Here is a 21,326-nt window from a genome sequence, read left to right as displayed (position 1 = left end):
AAAGAAGAATGAGGCTTCCCTACACAAAGGATTCTGATAAACATAAGAAAAGAGGGCTTTTGTAATGTGAATTCATCTTCAAATGAATGAATTCAAAGTAAACTCCACCAACAAACTGAAGATTGAGTTAAGTGTCAGTCACATAATAAACAAGATGGGATGCACTGAAAAGGTAATGTGTACAGGGAGGGTAGAGAGCTATGTAGTTAACACATCTGATACCTCTTTAGTTAAAATACGCCTAGATGTTAAGTCCATCCCTAAAGTCAAGATAGTAGCTTTCTGGCTCTTGTGACTAAGAGTGACTAAGAGTGAGATAAGAACATTAATCAAGCCTCCCTAAAATTTTGCCTTTTAAAAGTATCCAAGTTAGTCCATCTCTCTGGTGTTATTCCTGAACCTGAGCACAGTGGAGACGACGCAGTATACAGAATTCTTTCCTGGGGTGGCTGCCTGTGACCTACCAGCACACCTTCACCTCTAGGAGGGCCCACCAGTCACAAGGGTTCCCCCTTCTCCATTCCTTTAGGAGAGAAATCTCAAAGTAATCTTGGACTTCTCTCTTTTATCCAGTCATTCCACAAGCCCTGTTGATTCTGCTCTCTTACATCCATTGTTTCCCTTCCGCCTTGATTCTGATCCTTATCACATGAAGGCAGTGTAATCTCCTTGTTTCCATCTCTTTCCCAACCAACCAACCACAAACACACACACACACACATACACACAACCATTTGATTAATCTTACCTAAAAACTGTTTTCATTTATTTCTCTGCTTAAAAAATTATTTCCCATTATCAATATGTTAAATAAAATTTATCAACTTGGTATTCATAAATCTCCATAATCTTTTTTCAGATTCCCTTCACAATACAATGCAATGGTCATTTATTTTAACCAAACTGCTCTTCTGCTTCCAAAATATAACCTAAGCTTTTCAGCTTGTTCATGCCAGCTTCTCTTTCTGCTATTTTCTTCCTCCCACTTCAAACTGCCCAGTAAATCTGCCCCTAACAGAACAGAGTGGGAACACTAGGGGCACTGCTGTCAAACAAGCCTGAGTTCAAATCCTGCCTCCACCACTGCCTAACCATACGTCAGTGGATCAAGTTACTTAACCTCCCAACAGTTTCAGTTTCCTGCCCATAAAATGATGAATTACCACCTGCCCCACAGAGTTATGAAGAAAGTTCAATGAGGTAACACAGTGCCTGGCACATATTTTCTTCACTTAAGGCAGGAACTATGCATCTTAAACTCCTTTAAATCTTCTTTAGACCCATCACTATGCCACATATATATGATCAATAAATTGTTTATGATTACGTTTGAGAATCACTCATTAACTCTCTAATTAACCAGAGACAAACATCATTTAGAAAGAGAAACTAAAAAGCAGAGGAATCACTTGACCTCTGGAGTCTGCCAAGTTCTGTGCAATCAAGCAAATCATGGTGATTTCTCTTTCTTGTAGACATCCTCTTAAGCCAAAGCCAAGCACAGCTCACCTTTGAACAACACAGGTTTGAAATGCACCAGTCCACTTATATGTGGATTTTTTTTTTATAAATACCATATATAGGGCACCTGGGTGGCTCAGATGGTTAAGCGTCTGCCTTCGGCTCAGGTCATGATCTCAGGGTCCTGGGATCGAGTCCCGCATCGGGCTTCCTGCTCCTTGGGAGCCTGCTTCTCCCTCTGCCTCTCTCTCTCTCTCTGTCTCTCATGAATAAATAAATAAAATCTTTTAAAAATAAATAAATAAATAAATAAATAAATAAATAAATAAATAAATACCATACTATAAATGTATTTCCTCTTATGATTTTTCTTTTAAGTAAGTTCACGTGGAGCCCAACATGGTACTTGAACTCACAAACCTGAGATCAAGACCTGAGCTGAGACCAAGAGTCAGAAGCTCAAACAAATGAGGCACCCAAATGCCCCTCCTAAGATTTTCTTAAAAACATTTTGTCTCTACCTTACTTTTTTGAAGGAATACAGTATATAATACATATAACATATAAAATATGTGTTAATCAACTGTTTATGTTATCAGTAAGGCTTCCAATCAACAGTAGGCTATAGTAGTTAAGTTTGGGAGCATCAAATGTTACATGTGGATTTTCAACTGTGCGGCGGGCGGGGGCGGTGGAGGGGGAGGCTCAGTGCCCCCAACTCCTGTGTTTATCAAGAGTCAACTGTAACTATTTTTATTTGTCTGGGAGTAATTTATACGGCATAAGATATCTTAACACTGCCTGACCATAATAAGTGCTGAAATAAATGTCTTTTGAAAAATGAGAAATAAAAAGAGATTTCCAGAGTTTCAAATATTGTAATCAAGTCCTAGAAACAGTCATATCAGCCTAAAAATTTTCAATTGATACTTGCTCTGTTTTAAAACACACACACACACACACACAGTGACCATGAAAATAAGACACAGAACACTGAAAAAATTAAAGAAAATATAGGGATGGGAAAAGACAATTATATCTTTTTAGCTATATGGGATGGACATAGAGTGGATGGGATTGAGGAAAAATTTATCTATTTGTTGCTTCTCAGCAAACCTAAAGCTTAACTTTAAACTCTAGGCTCCTACTCTGATTTTTCATTCTATCAAACATGTGAATTGGTGTACTATTATGGTGGTATTTTTAAATGCTTGATTGTTGGTATTCACATTTACTTACTAGTCTAAGAATTATCTAGAAATAGTGAAAGAATTCAGAAATCTTCAATAGTTAATACCATTATCAAACTGTGTACTAAATTAACAAGAAAAGAACATCAAGAATTAATATCATTACAGTGAGAGATGTTTTAGAGAACAGAGAACACAGACTTAAAGAAAAAATAATGTTTTACCAAAGTAAACATGGAGGATGCCAAATGGAGTAAACTCTAAGACTAAACCTAGATAAATTGTTGGGATTTTGTATGAAATATAAAAAGAATATTGTGGTACAGTAATACTGGAAGAACTTAAATAAGTAAGTACAAAACAATATGGTCAGCATCTTAACCCATTATTTAACCACTGATGAAATGTGTATTATATTAATCTCAATTTCAGGACAAAATGAAGTTTCAATGGTATCATAATTGGGCAAAAAGTTAACATCCTCCTTCTTCCACAATAAACACTGATTCATTCATACAATTCATTCCTAAGGCTTTTAGGAATATGTACATAGAATGCATAAATGTGAAAGGAGTCAGTGGTGAAAATTAATGTCTTTTAGGAAATAAATTGTTTTTTAAAAATATAAAGTTCAATATAATCACCTGTGACTGTTCTATTTCTGCTTTGTTTAATTTGATTCCAAGGATTTCAGCAGCAACTTTCTGAAAACACAGGAAGACCTACATAATAAAAATAGGTTTAAATGATTTAGAATAGGCATGCTTAAGTTACTTTCAAATAAATTGAACTTTCTAAAAAATGATAAACATCAAGAATTGTGAAAATATGATGTACAGGGTTATTCCAAAAATAGCTTTGTCAAATACAGCAACATTTTAAGTGTAATAATTTTTAAATGATTAAACCATAATTTGAAAATCATGCAATTCACTAAATTCTAAACATAAAGACATTTATCCCTAAAAATTTACACTTTAAATGTTTTATTTTATTTTATTAAAGATTTTATTTATTTGAGAGAGAGAGATCATGAGCAGGAGGAGGGACAGAGAAAGAGGGAGAAGCAGACTCCCCACTGAGCAGGGAGTTCAACGATGCAGAGCTGGATCCCACGACCTGGGGATCATGAACTGAGCTGAAGGTAGCCGCTTAACTGACTAAGCCACCCAGGTGCCCCTACATTTAAAAAATTTTAACATAAGAGAATTAATTATAGATAGCACATTAAAAAAAAAAAAAAAGTACTAGCATAACAAACTCCTAAAAGTCCTGGGGAAAATAAATTAGTCTGTACTTTAGTACCAGGTTTTTCAGTGCCAATTCTATATTGGTCTTTTGATCTGGCTTTAGCCTATCTTAAAAGATCTTACCTTCCAACCCTTTAATAGTCTTTGTGGCTTTTATCAATTTCAATAAATTCTCCACATCTCTTGAGCAAAACAACTTAGTAATCTTTATTTTACAGGTTCAGAATAAAGGAGCAGTATACTGTTATTATTAAACAGAAATCAACAGTACTTTTCTATAAATAGCCTTTCATACATACTTAGCTTATACTGGGCCCACTAGGATTCCCAGGACTCCAAACCAGACACTGACTGTAATGTTATACTTACCTTTGCTTCATAAGTGTCTTAGCATATTGTTACCCCTACTTATCTCATGATTACTTACTGAATATTTGCTGCAATTAATTTTGATTTCTTAAAAAAAAAAAATACATATCTCCAAAAGGCTTATGTCATTTACATCCTAAAAAACATTACATATGAGAGTTCACTGATGGTCAACATTCAAGAAAAATAAGAAAGCTAGCATGGTGGAAAGGAGAGAAAGTGGGGGATTGTGAAGGAAAATAAGCAAAGAGATTAAAGGAGTGCAAATCACATATGATCTGGTAGGCTATGGAAGGACTTTGGCTTTTACTCTGAGTTAAATGGGAGCCATGGGAAGGTGGCTTGATGTGACTTCTATTTTAACAGGGTCAGTCTGATTGCTGTATTGAGTATTCTCACTACAGAAGAGTAAGGGTACAAAAAGAGAAGCCAGCAAGGACACTAACCTAAGAGATAATGGAGGCTTGAAACAAAGTGGTAGCAGTGGAGAGGGTAACAAATAGTAACCAGATTCTGATACATCATGAAAGTAGAACCAGCAGGACTTGGCAAAAGACAGATGTGGGTATAAAAGAAAGAGAGGAGTCAAGAATAATTCTAAAATTTTCTCCACCTTAGCAATTAGTAGAAGATCTGCCAATTACTGAACTGGGGAAGACTATGGGAGATTTCAGGAGAGACTATCAAGAGTTCAGTTCTGAACCTGAGTAAAATTGGGGCTGCTTATTAGGCATCCAAGTGGAGGTGCTGGGCAGGCAGTTGGAATATATGAGTCTGGAGTTCAGGGAAGAGGTCTGGTCAAATCCCTGAGGCTAAATGAGGTCACTAAGGGAATAAGTTTAGAAAAAGATATCCAAGGGCTGAGCCCTAAGGCACTCCAATATTAAGAAGTTGGAGTGAGAGGGAATCAGCAAAAGGAACTGAGAGAGCTAGTGAGATAAAAGTAAACCAGGAGGTGTAGTATCCTAGAAGGTAAGTGAGGGAAGTATTTCAAAGAAGAGAGAGCGATTAACTATTTTATATGCTTCAACTAAGTCAAGTAAGATGAGGACTAAGAATTGACCACCGCATTTAGCAAAAACTAGGTCACTAGTGACTTTAATAACAGTAGTATGGATTAAATACTGGGTGAAAAAGTCCAGGTGAAACTATTCAAGAGAAACTGCAAAGAGAAAACTGGAGACAACTCTTTCAAAACACATTCCACTGGAACTGGGGGAAAGAAAGAAGGCAGCAGCTAGAGAAGAATGTGGGACCACGAGTTTCTTGTTTTTAAGATAAGGGAAGTCACAATATTTTGTATGCTGAGAGAATAATCCAATAGACCAAAAAAAAGTGATGATGCAGGAAGGTGGGAGAATTGCTGAGCAATCAATGTTCATTACTAGGCCAAGAGAAATGGGACCAATGCACAGTGGAGGAGTGGGGCCTAGCCAGGAGCACAGAAGGTTTGTCCCACAGTAACCGTACAAAAGATATGGGAACACAGGCAGGGAATGAGGCGAGTGGGGGTAAATGTGGTGGCAAGAGGTGGTGGCAAGAGTATGCAGTTATCTTCCGCTGACTTCAAATTTCTATAGAATAGGAAACAAGGTCATCAGCTGGGAGAATGAGGAAATGATGAAGATCTGAGGAGAAAAGAGAAGCTATGAAAACAGTCATCTAGGTGAGAGGGAGTGATGATGGCCTAGGGACACGTGGTATAATTACTGAGCAGCATTAAGGGCCCACTTCAGGCTAGTAATTGTGAATTTTAAGTGAAACCTCCAGCATGCCTCTGCTTCTCTCTGATCATGTTCAAATGCCTGGGTGCTGCCACAAAATAGTGGGGGTTTGGTTTAAACCAGAGTTAAGCTTTAGCCAAGTGAGTTTTATAAAGTCAAAGAGAGGAATGGGAATTGAGGGCATACGCATGGCAATGATTTTGAATGGCCATGAATTTAAGTTAGGAAAAGAAGAAAATGAGGCCATGAAAGGAGGTTAGGGACATTAAAAGGTGTTAAGATCAGCTTCTAGCAGGTCCTGCCAGGACTGCAGATTGACTGGATGAGGGCATTCAGGGGTATGAGCTGGAAAGACAGGAGGGTGGTCAGTGATTAGGATGGCTGACTGAGATAGGAGGTAACAGAAGAGTGATATAGTGATTTGTAATGACAAAGCCTGGAAGTGAGTGGCTGAGGTAGGGTGGAGGACAAACAAAGATACTGAAATCACTAAGAATCGTAACAAAGGTAATATGAGAGAAAGTACAGTCAGAAGCTCAACTCCCCAGGTGATGAGGAAAATAACCTGAAGATGGAGATGACTAAAGTCTCAAAGTGATTCCACAAGAATAAACCACTTCAAAGCTGCATTTCAAAAGAAAATAACGAGGATTTTTAAGGATGGCTCAACATTAAGTACACAAAAAATATGGGGTGGTTAAACACAAGCTAAAATACTGGAAGTTAAAATAATTTTAGGGGAACCTGGGTGGCTCAGTCGGTTAAGCTTCCAACTCTTGATTTCGGCTCAGGTCATGATCTCAGGGTCGTGAGATTGAGCCCTGCATCAGGCTCCGCACTGTCCGTGAAGCCTGCTTAAGCTGCTTAAGATTCTCTCTCTCCCTCTCCCTCTGCCCCTCCCTGCCTGCTCACACGCTCGCTCGCTCTCTCCCTCTCAAAAAAATAAATAAATAAAATAAAATAATTCTAAATTGACAATAGACCCCTAGGAAGATAACTGACAACAGAAGCCCAATCTGCGGACTTATCAAGAGTACTGATTTTATGTATTTTTAAATGGCATGTGTGGGTATGTGCTCATGTTTGCATTATCTTGGGGGAAAGGGTTCTGATAATAATCAGAAAATAAATATTAAATTTGTAAAAGTTCAACCTTGATAGCAATCAAAGAAATTCAAGTAGCAAGATACCTTTTTTTTTTTTTTTTTGGCTTACCAAATTGACAAAGATTTAAAAATAAATAAATAAACCCTGGATGTTAAAAAAAAAACACAGTGAAATGGCACGAATACAATGTTGGCAGTAGTATGGATTATTAAATCTAATTAAATCTGATGGATTATTAAATCTATTTAATAATATTAAATGATATGGCCAAATTTTCTGCATACAAATACATTAAATAAAATTAAAACACCAAATTATTTCTATATTATGATCTTTATTTTTTAAATAAATATGTAGTGCAGTTAATAACCCTGGAGTGTCACTACTTAGGTTTACAAATCCTATCCCCACCACTCATTAGCTGTGCACCCTGGACCCCATTACGTAATCTCTCTAGGACTCATCTACAGCACAGAGATAATGGGAGAAGTACAACGGAAGTCACAAAGCAAGCATTCAGTGAATGCAATCCGCTACCATCAACAGCAATAGCATGAATATTTGTGAGCATCAGAAAGCCATAAGGAATCATATGAGGTTATGAATGGTTATCTCTGGATGCTGAGATAACGGGTGATTTTTATGTTCTTCCTTTTTTTTTTTAATTTATGTTCTTTTTAACTCTTGTACTTTTAAGTTCTCTAAAATAACCATTAACCTATGTTAAATGAATTATAAATGTAATATAAACAGAATAAATATTGTATCTATTTTATGTCTTCAATAGGAATTAATTTGTTCCAAAAGTTAAGCCTAGGAAGTGTACTTCCTACGAATATTATTATCAAACAAAAGATCACTCATAATATTCAGTATTCATTATTTTACTTACAGAGTCTCCTGTCTTTGCTGAGACGAAGTGGCTACTAAAACCATTTTCCTGGCAAAACCTTAAGTGTTTTTCAGGTTTTACTGTTCGCATATGCTCCAAATCAACTAGAACAGTGAACAAAAACAGAGAACAAAACTTGATATCAGAGTCAATCAATACATTGTTAACATGTTTAAATTTGACTTACTTTATTATCCCAGCTTAGACACTAGCTGTGTCACCCTGAGCAATTTCTTTAACCGTTTTATGCTTGAGTCTATATAAATCTAAAAACTGAGACTAACAAATATACCTACCTTATGAAAAGTTATTTGAGAGTGAATCCATGGACGGTGCACAATGACCAGCACATGAAAAGTGCTTGAAAAATGAAAGCTCTCATTCTTATTACCTACAGCTTCAGGTATGCTGATGAGACCCAAAAAAGGTCTACTTAGCATAACATGCTTAAGCATAATGATTATAGTTGACCCTTGAACATCGTGGGTTTGAACTTAGACGTGGATTTTTACAGTACAGTACTGTAAAGTACTGTAAGTACTCTTCCTTATAATTTTCTTAATAGCATTCTTTTCCCTGCCTTACTTTATTGTAAGAACATAGTATATAAAACACATAGCGGGGCACCTGGGTGGCTCAGTCGTTAAGCGTCTGCCTTCAGCTCAGGTCATGATCCCAGGGTCCTGGGATCGAGCCCCACATCGGGCTCCCTGCTCCGCGGGAAGCCTGCTTCTCCCTCTCCCACTCCCCCTGCTTGTGTTCCCTCTCTCGCTGTGTCTCTCTCTGTCAAATAAATAAATAATCTTAAAAAAAAAAAAACGACATAGCAAACAAAACATGTGTTAATTGACTGTTTATGCTATCAGTAAGTCTTCCAGGCAATAGTAGGCTGTTTGTGGTTACATTTTGGGGAGCCAAACGTTATACATGGATTTGACTATGCAAGGGATCAGTACCCCTCACCCCCATGTTGTTCAAGGGTCAACTGTAACTGAAAGTTAAGATGCACTTACCCAAGCATATTTAGCTTGAAACAATTTAATTACTTTCATAATTACAATAGTTCTGCAATCTTTATAAACTTTAATGTTAACACAAATACAGAATTAATTTTGTGCCAAAAGGTAGCTTTATTTTGTTGCACGTTTACTTTATTTGAAACCATGGTTTAATTTCACAAAGATACATCTCAGTTGCTTTCCAAACCTAAAGTATACATTTTGAAAGCACTGGGTAAGGGAATATTTCCTTGAATAGGTGTAGGTGCTTTAAAGCAAAGCATGGTGCTCATGGCCAATACTGGTTTTATCCAGCACAGTCTATTTTTTTCAAATGTGATACTCTATTGGACAGTTTCTCTTTTTACAACACTACAAACCCTATAAGGGTGTTGACTCAATGCCGTCAAATTATAAGGCAAATATATTTGCAGGATTTAAGGACAACTAGGCTCTTTGAGTCAATATAGGAAAAAAAAACTTAAACTGATTTCCTGAGGAAGGGACCCAACTGACTTGTAAAAACTTGTAAATTTGCAAATCTACTAAGCCTACATAATAGTGGCAATTGATTATCAACTAAAAAATGTTCTCATACTACATAAAAGGCTTTATTTAAAATTATATTGAAGGTCTTTAGTTTGTAGGCTCAAGAGATCTTTCCCTAGGAGATTTTTGATCTAGTGGGGGATTTCTGAGTCTCATTTATATTGCTTAGCCTGGATAATATGGAGCTTTTTTCTTTTCTGGCCACAAGTTGCTGTTCCTTAAACATCATTGAGACCTTATTTACAAAAACAAGCCAAAAAATGTCCAGATACCACAGGCATCATTTGTAGAAGACTAAAATAAAATACTAAGCTATTAGCACTGACATTTATACATCTAGTTTATCATAATATTGAGGCTAAAATGCTTTCCTAATTCAACATGAGTAAGAACAAATCATGTCACTAAGAAAATTACCCAATGAAATCACTATTCAATTAAAAATAATAACAAACACGAAGTTTGTCATTTAATACATGTGCATTCATCTTTTCGAATGGAACAGACTGTCATTGTTGTGCTTTTTTCTTTCTTGTTTTTCCTCCTTCCCTCTGTCCACCAACAACCTAATTACCGCATACGCTTATCTAAAGCACTGGGGAATTTACTACCCAAGCAAAAGGTTTTTCCTAATAAAGATAACCACGATGGGGCACCTGGGTGGCTCAGTCAACTGAGTGTCCGACTCTTGGTTTCAGCTCAGGTCATGATCTCAGGGTCATGAGATCAAGCCCCATGTCGGGCTCCATGCTCAGCAGGGAGTCTGACTGAGATTCTCTCCCTCTCCCTCTGCCCCTTCCCCCAGCTCACACACTCTCTGTCTAAAATAAATAAATAAATCTTAAAAAAAAAAAAAGATAACCATGAGAAACTAGTACTACCACTGGTCAACTGAAAACAACAACATTTATCCATCAAACACTAATTGAGTACCTATTATATACCAAGCACTGTGGTAGGCAGTAAGAACCCAAAGATGAAAAAGATACAATCCAGGTCCTAAAAAAGCCACCACCTGTATTTTAGGAACATAAAAGACCATCAGCAATCAGAAAAGTTATTTTAAGTAACTGAGATTCTGACAAAGGAGACAGCAGATATAGAATAGGCCCACCCAGAACTTCACCACAAAGTTTTCCTCTGCTCTGTTAAAATTTAGTGAGCAATGTTTAAGAGGACTCAGTTACTAGAATACTTAATTCTAAATGATCCAGAAATCTACATTCTGAAGATAAAGTTATAGTGAGACATTGGTAAAATCTTTCCTTTTTTCACTTTTAAGATCATCCTTAAAATTATTATCCAGTGATAATACATACATGTGATGACACTCTCATACATATGATAACACTCTATTATACATGTGATAACACTCTCACTGCTTTGATTTAATTTTCTTATGTCCTTCAGTCTCATATTTTGTTTTTGAAAATGGAATAAAAATTTCCTAATAATGGTAATACATATTCAGACAACTACTGATAACACTTTCGTGCATATCCTTCCAATATCTAAGCAACTGAAGGACAGAGGCATTAACATTGTACATACCTGCAATTTCTTTTACCTCAAGCATACTACAACCCTGCTTAAACATGTGCTTAACAATTTCAAAGGATAACCACTTTACAGGTCATTCATTCTTTCAGTTAACAAATATTTGAGTGCCTATTTGGCCAGGCACTGTCCTGGGTGCTGCAGATAACAAGGAGCTTACATTTTAATAAAGGCAAGAGACTAACAGGTAAAATACATAGTCAGAGACAACTGTAAGTGCAAAGACCCTAAGGGAAGATTATGTTTAGCAGTAAGAGAAAAGCAGGAGGGCAGGGTGGCTGAAATGAGTTAGCAAGAAAGGGAAACAGTGGGAAATGAGGTTTAAAAAGCCAGGAACCAGATCATACAGGGTGCATTAGCCACTGTAAGAGAGATGGGAAGTTATTGGGGGGGTTATGACAAAAAAAAAAAAAAAAAGATGTAATCTGGCATTTTAAAAGGCTCATTTGGGCTGCCTTGTGGGGGGATAAACTACAGAATCAAATGTAAAGCAGAGAAGCCACTGAGGAAGCTACTGTAAAAATCTAAGGAAAAAAAAAAAAACAACCCATCAGAGAAGAAAGCAGAGCCAAGAGAGACTGGGTTGCAGTGATATATACATATTTTTTAAGTCCCTGGATCACACCACAGCTAAAGATAAAATAGTTATTGGGTTTTTCAGTTATGTGACGCTATAAAATTCCCTCTATTTTTGGTAAAAAAAAAAAATCTGAAGAAAGAAGATGATAGTTTGGACAATACTCAGTAGCAGTAGAGATGGTAAAAAGTAGGGCAGATTCTCAATAGATTTTTGGAATAAAAAGTAAATTCAAAATGCTAATGGATTTGACGTGGGATGTGAAGGATTCAGAGAAATCACTTGAAGACAGTTCACCTGGATTTAAAAGGAGACACACTATGTTACAGGTTTTGTTCTAACCACACTCAGCTGCATGGGTAGAGGTGCTGAGCAGATAAATGTTTGCATTCAAGCAGAGAAATTACTTAAGTAATTAAGCAGAGAAACTGTACCATGTAAATTACTGAAAAGAGGGGCAGGTAAGTTGAAGATAGTAAACGTAAGGAAGTGATTATATTGATGGAACATGAAATCTAAGTTGAGTAAGGAGGGGTTCAGGAAATTGAAAATTGTTAAGATATAATTGGTAACTGATGTTAAGGTTTTGTGTGGGTCTAAAAATGACTGGAGTTGAGTTACTAAAGCAGCTACGCTGGAAAGACAGGAGACAATGGACAGACTGGGATACATGAAATTAATACTGGTATTACAGAGAGGGCACAGAAACTGATACTGACTAGCTCTTCAGACTAAGTGTATTAGTGTAAGTTGGGGACAAGATGACGAGAGGTAAAGGACTCAAGGAGCATGAGAGAGCAAGGATACTCCAGGTGGACACTGCATTTACCAGGAATGGGGACGGCAACAGCAATGGGAGTGACTGTGACCCAGGAGAAATCTCTCTGAGAAATTCACAGAGTTCAGGCAGAGGCTGGCTGATAACACAACATACACAAGTAGCTAACTGGAGGGACATATAATCATTTGGCTTGATATTCACATCTAAGGGTTTTAGGGAAGACAAGGATCATGGTCTGGAAAGAACAACATGGAACAAGGTCCCCTATCCCACCTCCAGTCCTGACTGATAAGGTAGATACAATAGGGGAAAATCAACATTTGAAAGAGCTTCAGGAGGGGTGCTTGGCTGGCTTAGGTGGCAGACCATGAGACCAGGCGACGCTTGATCGCAGGGTCGTGAGTTCAAGCCCCACTTTGTGGGTAGAGTTTACTTTAAAAATAATAATAATAAAATAGAATCTAAGAAGAAAAAAAAGGAGCTTCAGGAGAAGATAGCATCATCCTTATAGGAGACAGACTATTCCAATAGAAAAGACAAGTGAGTACACACATTAAATGGCAGAAGTTTTAAAACTTTTGTTCAAGGAAGATATTAAAAATACAGGAATTTTATTGATGTGGAAGGGCCTCAGAAATTAAGAAAGGATGGAAACTAGGGTCTGAAAATGGGAGGTCAGGGCTGTATAGGATAAGAACGCAGGAGATAAACCAATGATATCCATGTCCTAGGCTTTCTTGTGAAGCTAACATAAATGGGGATAAAAAGCACAAAGATGAAAAAATTCTAAGTCTATATTAGACAAGAAAATCCAAATTTTTTTATTGTCAAAACCAACTATGCCAAAAAAAAAAAAAAAAATTACTTGGCTCATTCATCCTGACCTGTATATTAAAATGGAAAAGGGGGCGCCTGGGTGGCTCAGTTGGTTAAGCGACTGCCTTCGGCTCAGGTCATGATCCTGGAGTCCCGGGATCGAGTCCCGCATCGGGCTCCCTGCTCTGCAGGGAGTCTGCTTCTCCCTCTGGCCCTCCCCCCTCTCATGTGCTCTCTCTCATTCTCTCTCTCTCAAATAAATAAATCTTTAAAAAAAAAAAAAAGGAAAAGGAAAAAAAAAAGTTGTCAAGATACTAAGTCTATCTGTCATGTTCCTAAAATCACATGATACATGAAATAGAAGTCATATGAGAATGCTAATTTTGGTTAACAACCTTAATTTTTATAAAACTTAGGAAGCTGTTAGAAAGAACAACCTGTACAATTTTTCATGTATTTTTAAAGGGGTGCCTGGGTGGCTCAGTTGACTAAGCATCTGTCCTCGGCTCAGGTCATGATCCTGAAGTCCTGGAATCGAGCATCACACTGAGTTCCCTACTCAGAGGGGAGCCTGCTTCCCCCTCTCCCACTCCCCCTGCTTGTGTTCCCTCTCTCGCTGTGTCTCTGTCAAATAAATGAATAAAATCTTTAAAAAAAAAAAAAATCCCGCTTCTGGGTATATAACCAACGGGAATGAAAACAGGATCTCAAAAAGGAATCTGCACTCCCATGTTCACTGCATCATTATTCACAATAGCCAAGCCATGGAAACAACCTAAGTGTCCATTAACAAATGAATGGATAAATATCTGGTATAGGGGCACTTAGATGGCTCAGTTGGTTAAGCATCCAATTCTTGATTTCAGCTCAAGTCGTGATCTCACAGTTGTGAGATCAAATCCAGTGTGTCGGGCTCCAGGCTGGGTGTGGACCCTGCTTAAGATTCTCTCTCTCCCTCTCCCTCTGCCACTACCCCCACTAAAAAAAAAAAAAAAAAAAAAAGATGTGGTGTATATATATACAATGGAATATTATTCAGCCATGAGAAAGAAGAGAATCTTACCATTTGCAAAAACATGGATGAAACCTGTGGGCATTGTGCTAAGTGAAATAAGACAGAGAAAGACAAATACTATATGATCTAACTTATATGTGGAATCTAAAAAAGCTGAACTCAGAAAAATAGCAAAATGATGGTTACCAGCAGCTGAGGGTTGGGGGAAATGGGAAGATGTTGGTCAAAGGATACAAACTTCCAGTTAAAAGATGGGTAAGTTCTGGGATTCTAATATAAAGCATCAAGCTGCTAAGAAAGCAAATCTTAAATGTTACCACCACAACAAAAGAAATGGTAATTATGTGAGGTGATGGAGGTGTCAGCTGGCCATGGTGGTAATCATTTATGCAGTATGTAAATGTATCAAATCAACATGTTGTACACCTTAAGTTTATACCATGTTACACATTAATTATATCCCAATAAAGGTGAAGAAAAAAGACTCTAAGTGAAATAAACAATAGTATAGGATGTTAAATTTAAAAAAGTAGAGTATAAAATTGCCCGTTTAATAAAATTCCTATTTTGTAAACATATTATAGATATATGTGCATAAATAAATAACGAAAAATACACTAGAAATTGTTAAATAACTTCTGAAAGATTTTATTTATTTATTTCACAAGCAGGGGTAGGGGCAAAGGCAGAGGAAGAGAGAGAGAATCACAGGCAGACTCTGCAGTGCAGCCCGACGCCAGGCTCAATCCCACAACCCTGAAATCATGACCCAAGCCGAAATCCAGATTCAGACACTCAACCGACTGAGCCACCTGGGTGCCCCTGTTACACCAATTTTTAAAAATTAGAATTGGGGGCAGCCAATCGGGGTGACACTTTCGTCTTACCGGGGGACTCGTGGATAACTTGCTCTTGGGAACCAGCACCATGGCGTCCGGCTGCAAGATTGGCCCGTCCATCCTTAACAGCGATTTGGCCAATTTAGGGGCTGAGTGCCTCCGGATGCTGGACTCTGGGGCCGATTATTTGCACCTGGATGTAATGGACAGGCATTTTGTTCCCAACATCACCTTTGGGCACCCTGTGGTAGAAAACCTCCGAGAGCAGCTAGGCCAGGACCCTTTCTTTGATATGCACATGATGGTGTCCAGGCCGGAACAGTGGGTAAAACCAATGGCTGTAGCAGGAGCCAATCAATACACCTTTCATCTTGAGGCTACCGAGAACCCAGGGGCTTTGATTAAAGACATTCGGGAGAATGGGATGGAGGTTGGCCTTGCCATCAAACCGGGAACTACAGTTGAGTATGTGGCACCATGGGCTAATCAGATAGATATGGCCTTGGTTATGACAGTGGAACCTGGGCTTGGAGGGCAGAAATTCATGGAAGATATGATGCCAAAGGTTCACTGGTTGAGGACTCAGTTCCCACCCTTGGACATAGAAGTTGATGGTGGAGTAGGTCCGGATACCATCCACAAATGTGCAGAGGCAGGAGCTAACATGATTGTGTCTGGCAGTGCCATTATGAGGAGTGATGACCCCAGATCTGTGATCAACCTGTTAAGAAATGTTTGCTCAGAAGCTGCTCAGAAACGTTCTCTTGATTGATGAAACCACAAGGAGTTGATGCTCATGAAATCTTTTTACTGGACGACAAGAATATTGACTATCAAATCCTATCACAGTTGAAGCAGTGCTGTTTTTCTGAGCAGCTATTCATTCCAGGGACTAAAATCTATTCTGCAGAATGTTTCAAGAGGTTAGAAACTGGTGTGTTTAACTACATTTTTAGTGATGGAATTTAAAGATTAGTGTGGTAAAATACCATTTTTACTGGGAGACTTGATTTTTATAAAGTAAAAATGTGGCTGTATTAAGGTTGTAAACAAAAATGTGTCTTAAAGCCTAATGAAGGTGTACTAGTTACTATGAAAAAAAAAAATTAGAATTGGGAAGAGTAATATTTTTAAATGACAGCTTTTATTTTGGACTATTTTTTCAAAGATGTTTTTACGGCAAGCAGCCTACACAGAGATAGTGCCTTCCTCGGGGATAAAGTATAAGTCTATCCACTCTTTGGTATAATAAAGACAGTACCTCCCTCCAGAGCAAAGCTGAGGCTTATTTGTAACCCATTATAAAGGATTTAGGTTTCCTAAGCTCAGGGTTCCTCAGCTGTGATAAAAACCACTGCATGCATATCATCTATGTAGGCCCCCTCACACTGCCCTAGTGGAATTTAGGAGCAAGGAGAACCAGTGCAAATGGGGAGCTGACCTTGCTTGCTTGCTATGGTATGAGTAAAAGTCCTTTATCTCTGACCCAGGATCTCCTGCCTTTTGCCAGTGTCCACAGTGGTAGCAGCTAACTTGTTAGCTTGCAAGTAAGGTAAAATCTAAGATCCTTCACTGTTCTTAACACAAAGAAGAGTAAAATAGATATATAATGATAAGGTGGCCAGAGTAGATAGCTGTTCATCAACCTACACTGCATTTCTCAGCTTGGCTTGCAGTTTAGTATGGCCATTAACACTAACTTCTGATCAATGTAATGAAGAAAGACGTGTGACATGCATCACTACTAGGCTTGACCCATATAAACCTTCCAGGTGTGGGTGTCTGGGTGGCTTAGTCGGTTAAGCGTCTGCCTCCAGCTTGGGTCATGATCTCAGGGTCCTGGGATCGAGCCCCACATCAGGCTCTCTGCTCAACAGGGAGTCTGCTTCTCCCTCTCACTCTCCCTCTGTGCTCTCTCTCACTCTCAAATAAATAAATAAAATCTTTTTTATAAATCAATCAATCAATCAATCAATACACCTTCCAGGTGTGGTAGTCCTTATTCTCCTTCTTCATGGTAACCCATGAAGCCATCTGTTGAAAATGGTGGTCCCAGAAAATCAAAGGAGTTTGTATCTGAAAGGGGGATGAGCCACTAATGATAAGTATTACCTGGTTTTGGTCTTTACATAAACAAGAAATAAATTTCTATTGTACTAAGATGGTAAAACTTTAGGAATTGTCTGTTTATAGCATCTAGCATTACCTTAACTAATACAGATTACCTAACTAACATAAAATATAGATCTACATCATTCTTGTCAACAATGAACCTCTTCCTGAGTAAACACTGGGTCTTGAGTTATTAACTAATGATAACTTAAAGTTATAATTAGCAAGATAACAAAAATCTAAGCATTATATTGTGTCTTTGTCGTTATGTCATATTCAAATCAGTCACAAAATTAAATTACATTAAACAACCATAAATTGAAAAGCCTCTTTTGCATTTTTTTACTTACTAGGAAAAAAAAAACAAAACATGAAGTATTGGAGAAATGTTCTTTCTTTTGCCATTAAATGGCTCAAGTAATACATGGAAAGTTGTATGAAAACAAAAATGATTCTTCAACAATTATCAAATCATGACCAATCTTGTTTTATTCATATCCCCACTCTCAGATTATTTTAAGAAAATCAAACACATTATATATTACTTCATCCACAAATATTTTAGTATCATGTATTTTTATCTTGTTTTGATTTTATTGAGGTTCATAGCTTTGATTTAGAAGCAACAAGTCAGAATTTTGAATCTAAAGTTGTCACTTTCATCGTTCATTTGGCCGTGCTAATTCCAATGGAATACTAACTCTACAAATTGATGTGATCGTTCAAAATTTATTCACCGGGTAACTTCCAGGATAAAATGGCCTATATAAAGTATGTACAGACAGAGTTTATGAGTAACAGTAAGTAAATTATGTTTAATAAACAAGAATTCTAATAAAAGTCACATATCAAATATCATCATAGTTATTACAAAAAATTTATTCATACCCCAACAGATGATCTTCGTTACTATTTTATTGATATAGAGTGATGACAGATTACATATGAGAATTAATCTCCTACAAGAAATAACTTTTCTGTACTTCTCAACTGTTTGCAATAAGGCAAATATAGAAAAAAAAAAAACTATGGTTCAATAATTCACCGATTTATGTGAAGAGGAAGTAAGACATGGTAAGTAAAGAATGCAGTTTCCAGAGCCAGACTGCCTGGGTATGATTTCCTGTTCTATTACCACTTGTGGAATTTTGAACAAACCAATCTCTCTTTATCTTAGTTTTCTCATCTATAAAAGGGGACAACAACAGTACCTACCTCATAATGTTATTACGATAGATAAAATAAGTAAACATGTATAAAGCACATACAACGATGACTGGTAAATGATAAGGCACATAGTATGTGATTGGCACATACTCAATAAGTATTAGCTAGTGTTACTGTAGTTTGTCTATCCATTCATTTATTCGTGAACTATTTACCCAGCACCACCTAAGTGCTAAATGCTAGGAAGGCTAAGAGAAACACATGTAGAGAGATATACAATGGAATTCTGAGACCAAGAGAACAACAGTGTTCTACATAAGACAAGGTACAACAGGAGAATAGAGAAAGGAAATTTCTAGAACTGCTCAGAGGGACAGGAAAGATCTCACAGAGAAGATGATGCTTCAGTTAACTACTGAAAGATGAGGAAAAAACCAGTCAGACAACCTTGGGGGTAGAGAGGATGTACATTCTTCAACAAAGGAAAATGTGCAAAAGCATCTGGAAGAACCTGGCTTCCAAGAGCTGGTGAAATCAGCAGGGCTGAGGCATGAGGGTCTTATACTGGGTGCTAAAAAGTTTGTATGCATATAAGTAACATCTGCACAGCTCCACTTTTTTTTTAAGATTTTATTTATTGGGGCGCCTGGGTGGCTCAGCCGTTAAGCGTCTGCCTTCGGCTCGGGTCATGATCCCAGGGTCCTGGGATCGAGTCCCACATCGGGCTCCCTGCTCGGCGGGAAGCCTTCTTCTCCCTCTCCCACTCCCCGGCTTCTGTTCCTGCTCTCGCTAACTAAAAGATTTTATTTATTTATTAGAGAGAGAGAGAGAGTGAATGGGAGGGAAAGGGAGAGAGAATCTGAAGCCGACTCCACGCTGAGCACAGAGCCCAACACAGGGCCCAACCTCACAACCACAAGATCACGACCTGAGCCGAAACCAAGAGTCGGACACGCAACCAACTGCGCCACAGCTACGATTTTCGCCCATCTTACTTTACATATTCCAGTCCACCTGAGCAAAAATACAGGCACAAAAAGGAAATCCTTGTGAGTGACATACATTAAAAAACCTTCAGCCTTCCCCAGTTGGATTCAAAGCACTTCCATTCACTATACAGTAACAACTCCTTGTTTCTAAATTCAGAGACCATTCAAAAGAAAATTACAAATGATAAAAAAGGTTACACTCCTACAGATTTCATGAATATGGCATTTTTTTCTGTTCAGCCATTTTGTGTAACTAGTTACCATAATCTATATAACTTTAAAAATAAAAGATGACAAGTTTTACACTTACACATGCAGCTGATTCTTTTTCCTCCCAAAAGTTGTTACAGTCCTACACATTAATCAACCTAAAGATGACTCAGATTAACTGTGTATTTACAAAAAATCACAGGTTACAAAAAAAAGAAAAAAGTTCACGTACTTCTTTAAAAGAGGTAAAACAATACCTTAAGATTCATTTATTAAATAAATATAAACACCCATTATGTGTCAGGTACTGTACTAAGCACAAGCAATAAAGAACAAAATAGACACTATCCTTACTCTCACATTAACAAGGGAGAAAAACTGATAAACAAGTAAACACATAAATAATCAAGGCAATGAAACAATTTTCATAATCTGAAACTGGGGGGGCAGATGGAGAGTGACAGGAACCAAGACAGTAATAATGCCAGTTTTATATGGTAGCTATGGAAGACCTCTTTGATCTGAGATCTAAAGGATGAGGATAAGCCAACCAGGCTTAGAGGAGACTGGAGGAGAACAATGTTTCAGTCGCTGGAACAGGTGGGACAAAACCTAACAGAGGAAAATGACTGAGTACCACTGAGAAAAACCAAGAAGCATAGTGAGCAAGAGTAAGGATATGTAACATGAGGTATAACATGAGGATATTATCCAAATTCAGCACTGTGAAGCCCTTGCAGGGTTGTACCAATGGCACAATGTGATCTTGCATTTTGAAAAAACTACATTGGCAACTATGAGGAAGAAGGATGGGAAAGGGCAAAAACAGAGAGAAACCATTCCAGGATACTTGGGAAGCAATCTAAACTCTGTTTCAAAATTTGCAAAACACTTTGGGACCACGTAACACTCATGGCAAATAGGTAAAGCACTCATCTAATTCACACCTAAAAAACCAAGGCTCAGAGTGACTTAACCAAAGTCCCAATGCTAGTCATCAATAGCACCAGAATTAGAACCGAGCCATCTAATTCCAAATCCAGCTAGTGTCTTACAAAGAAGAATGAACATCAGCTTTGGGCATGATCACTTAACAGTCTAACTTTTATTGAGAGTTTTAGTTAAAAGAATAAAGACATAAAAACTTGAAATGCTCACCATTATAAAAAAGTGAACTATTATATACCTGGTTATTACTTATTAGTACTTTAAAAGTATTCATTAATAACAATAAATCATAAAACTGAGCCCATCAGCATTATAAACTAAGATATTCTTTGCCTTAATGCTTGATTATATAAAGTTCTTTACAAAGTACTTGCAGCTGTGCAAATTGTGAAATTACATAATGTTTAAAAATGATCCATCATGATTAGCCCAAATATGACAAGTAAAATACCCTTAATAATGTACTAAATTTGACTTATATGTGCTTAAAATATGTATATATTTTGACTTCTAAAACACACACACTAATACTAATTAGCCAAGTATATGACAACTTCCTTTTTTAAGTCCAGTTTGTTTACTGGCATTCAGGCATACTTATTCAGGAGCTCCACTGCATCTACCTACAGGATTACTGATACAATCAACAGAACAGCCTTCAAAGTTATAGTACAAATGTAATAAATAGCTTAAAAACTAGGTATATCAAATGTGTAATAATCAGACCTACTGATCAGACTTAAGTGATGAAAAACCTTAAGATTTTTAAAATCTG

At 37.4% G+C, this 21,326-nt stretch overlaps 2 protein-coding genes across 5 annotated transcripts in view; one reads left to right on the top strand and one right to left on the bottom strand.

The window, feature by feature from the left end:
- The window catches only part of RAB28 (RAB28, member RAS oncogene family), a 97,368-nt gene that overhangs the window by 7,711 nt on the left and 68,331 nt on the right, over window positions 1–21,326 (bottom strand). For all 4 annotated transcript variants that reach the window (XM_035005294.1, XM_035005293.1, XM_035005296.1 and 1 more), the window contains 2 exons: window positions 7,994–8,097; window positions 3,296–3,373 (listed from right to left, as the gene is read on the bottom strand). In XM_035005294.1, the coding sequence (XP_034861185.1) occupies window positions 3,296–3,373; window positions 7,994–8,097 (182 nt within the window). The remainder of the gene's footprint in view (window positions 1–3,295; window positions 3,374–7,993; window positions 8,098–21,326) is intronic.
- LOC118010704 (ribulose-phosphate 3-epimerase-like) lies at window positions 15,184–15,924 on the top strand. Its single transcript, XM_035005297.1, has one exon. The coding sequence runs from the start codon at window positions 15,214–15,216 to the stop codon at window positions 15,895–15,897; it is 684 nt and encodes a 227-aa protein (XP_034861188.1). The 5' UTR covers window positions 15,184–15,213; the 3' UTR covers window positions 15,898–15,924.

The sequence above is a fragment of the Mirounga leonina genome, unplaced genomic scaffold (genome assembly GCF_011800145.1).
Source record: "Mirounga leonina isolate KUSES-001 unplaced genomic scaffold, KU_Mleo_1.0 Mir_129, whole genome shotgun sequence".
NCBI classification, from domain to species: domain Eukaryota; kingdom Metazoa; phylum Chordata; class Mammalia; order Carnivora; family Phocidae; genus Mirounga; species Mirounga leonina.
Note: the sequence above shows the minus strand (reverse complement) of the source record. Positions and strands in the feature narration are given on the sequence as shown.

Bases quoted from the DNA above. Each gene is read 5' to 3' on its own strand.
- LOC118010704 (XM_035005297.1), top strand. From the start codon at position 15,214: ATGGCGTCCGGCTGCAAGATTGGCCCGTCCATCCTTAACAGCGATTTG.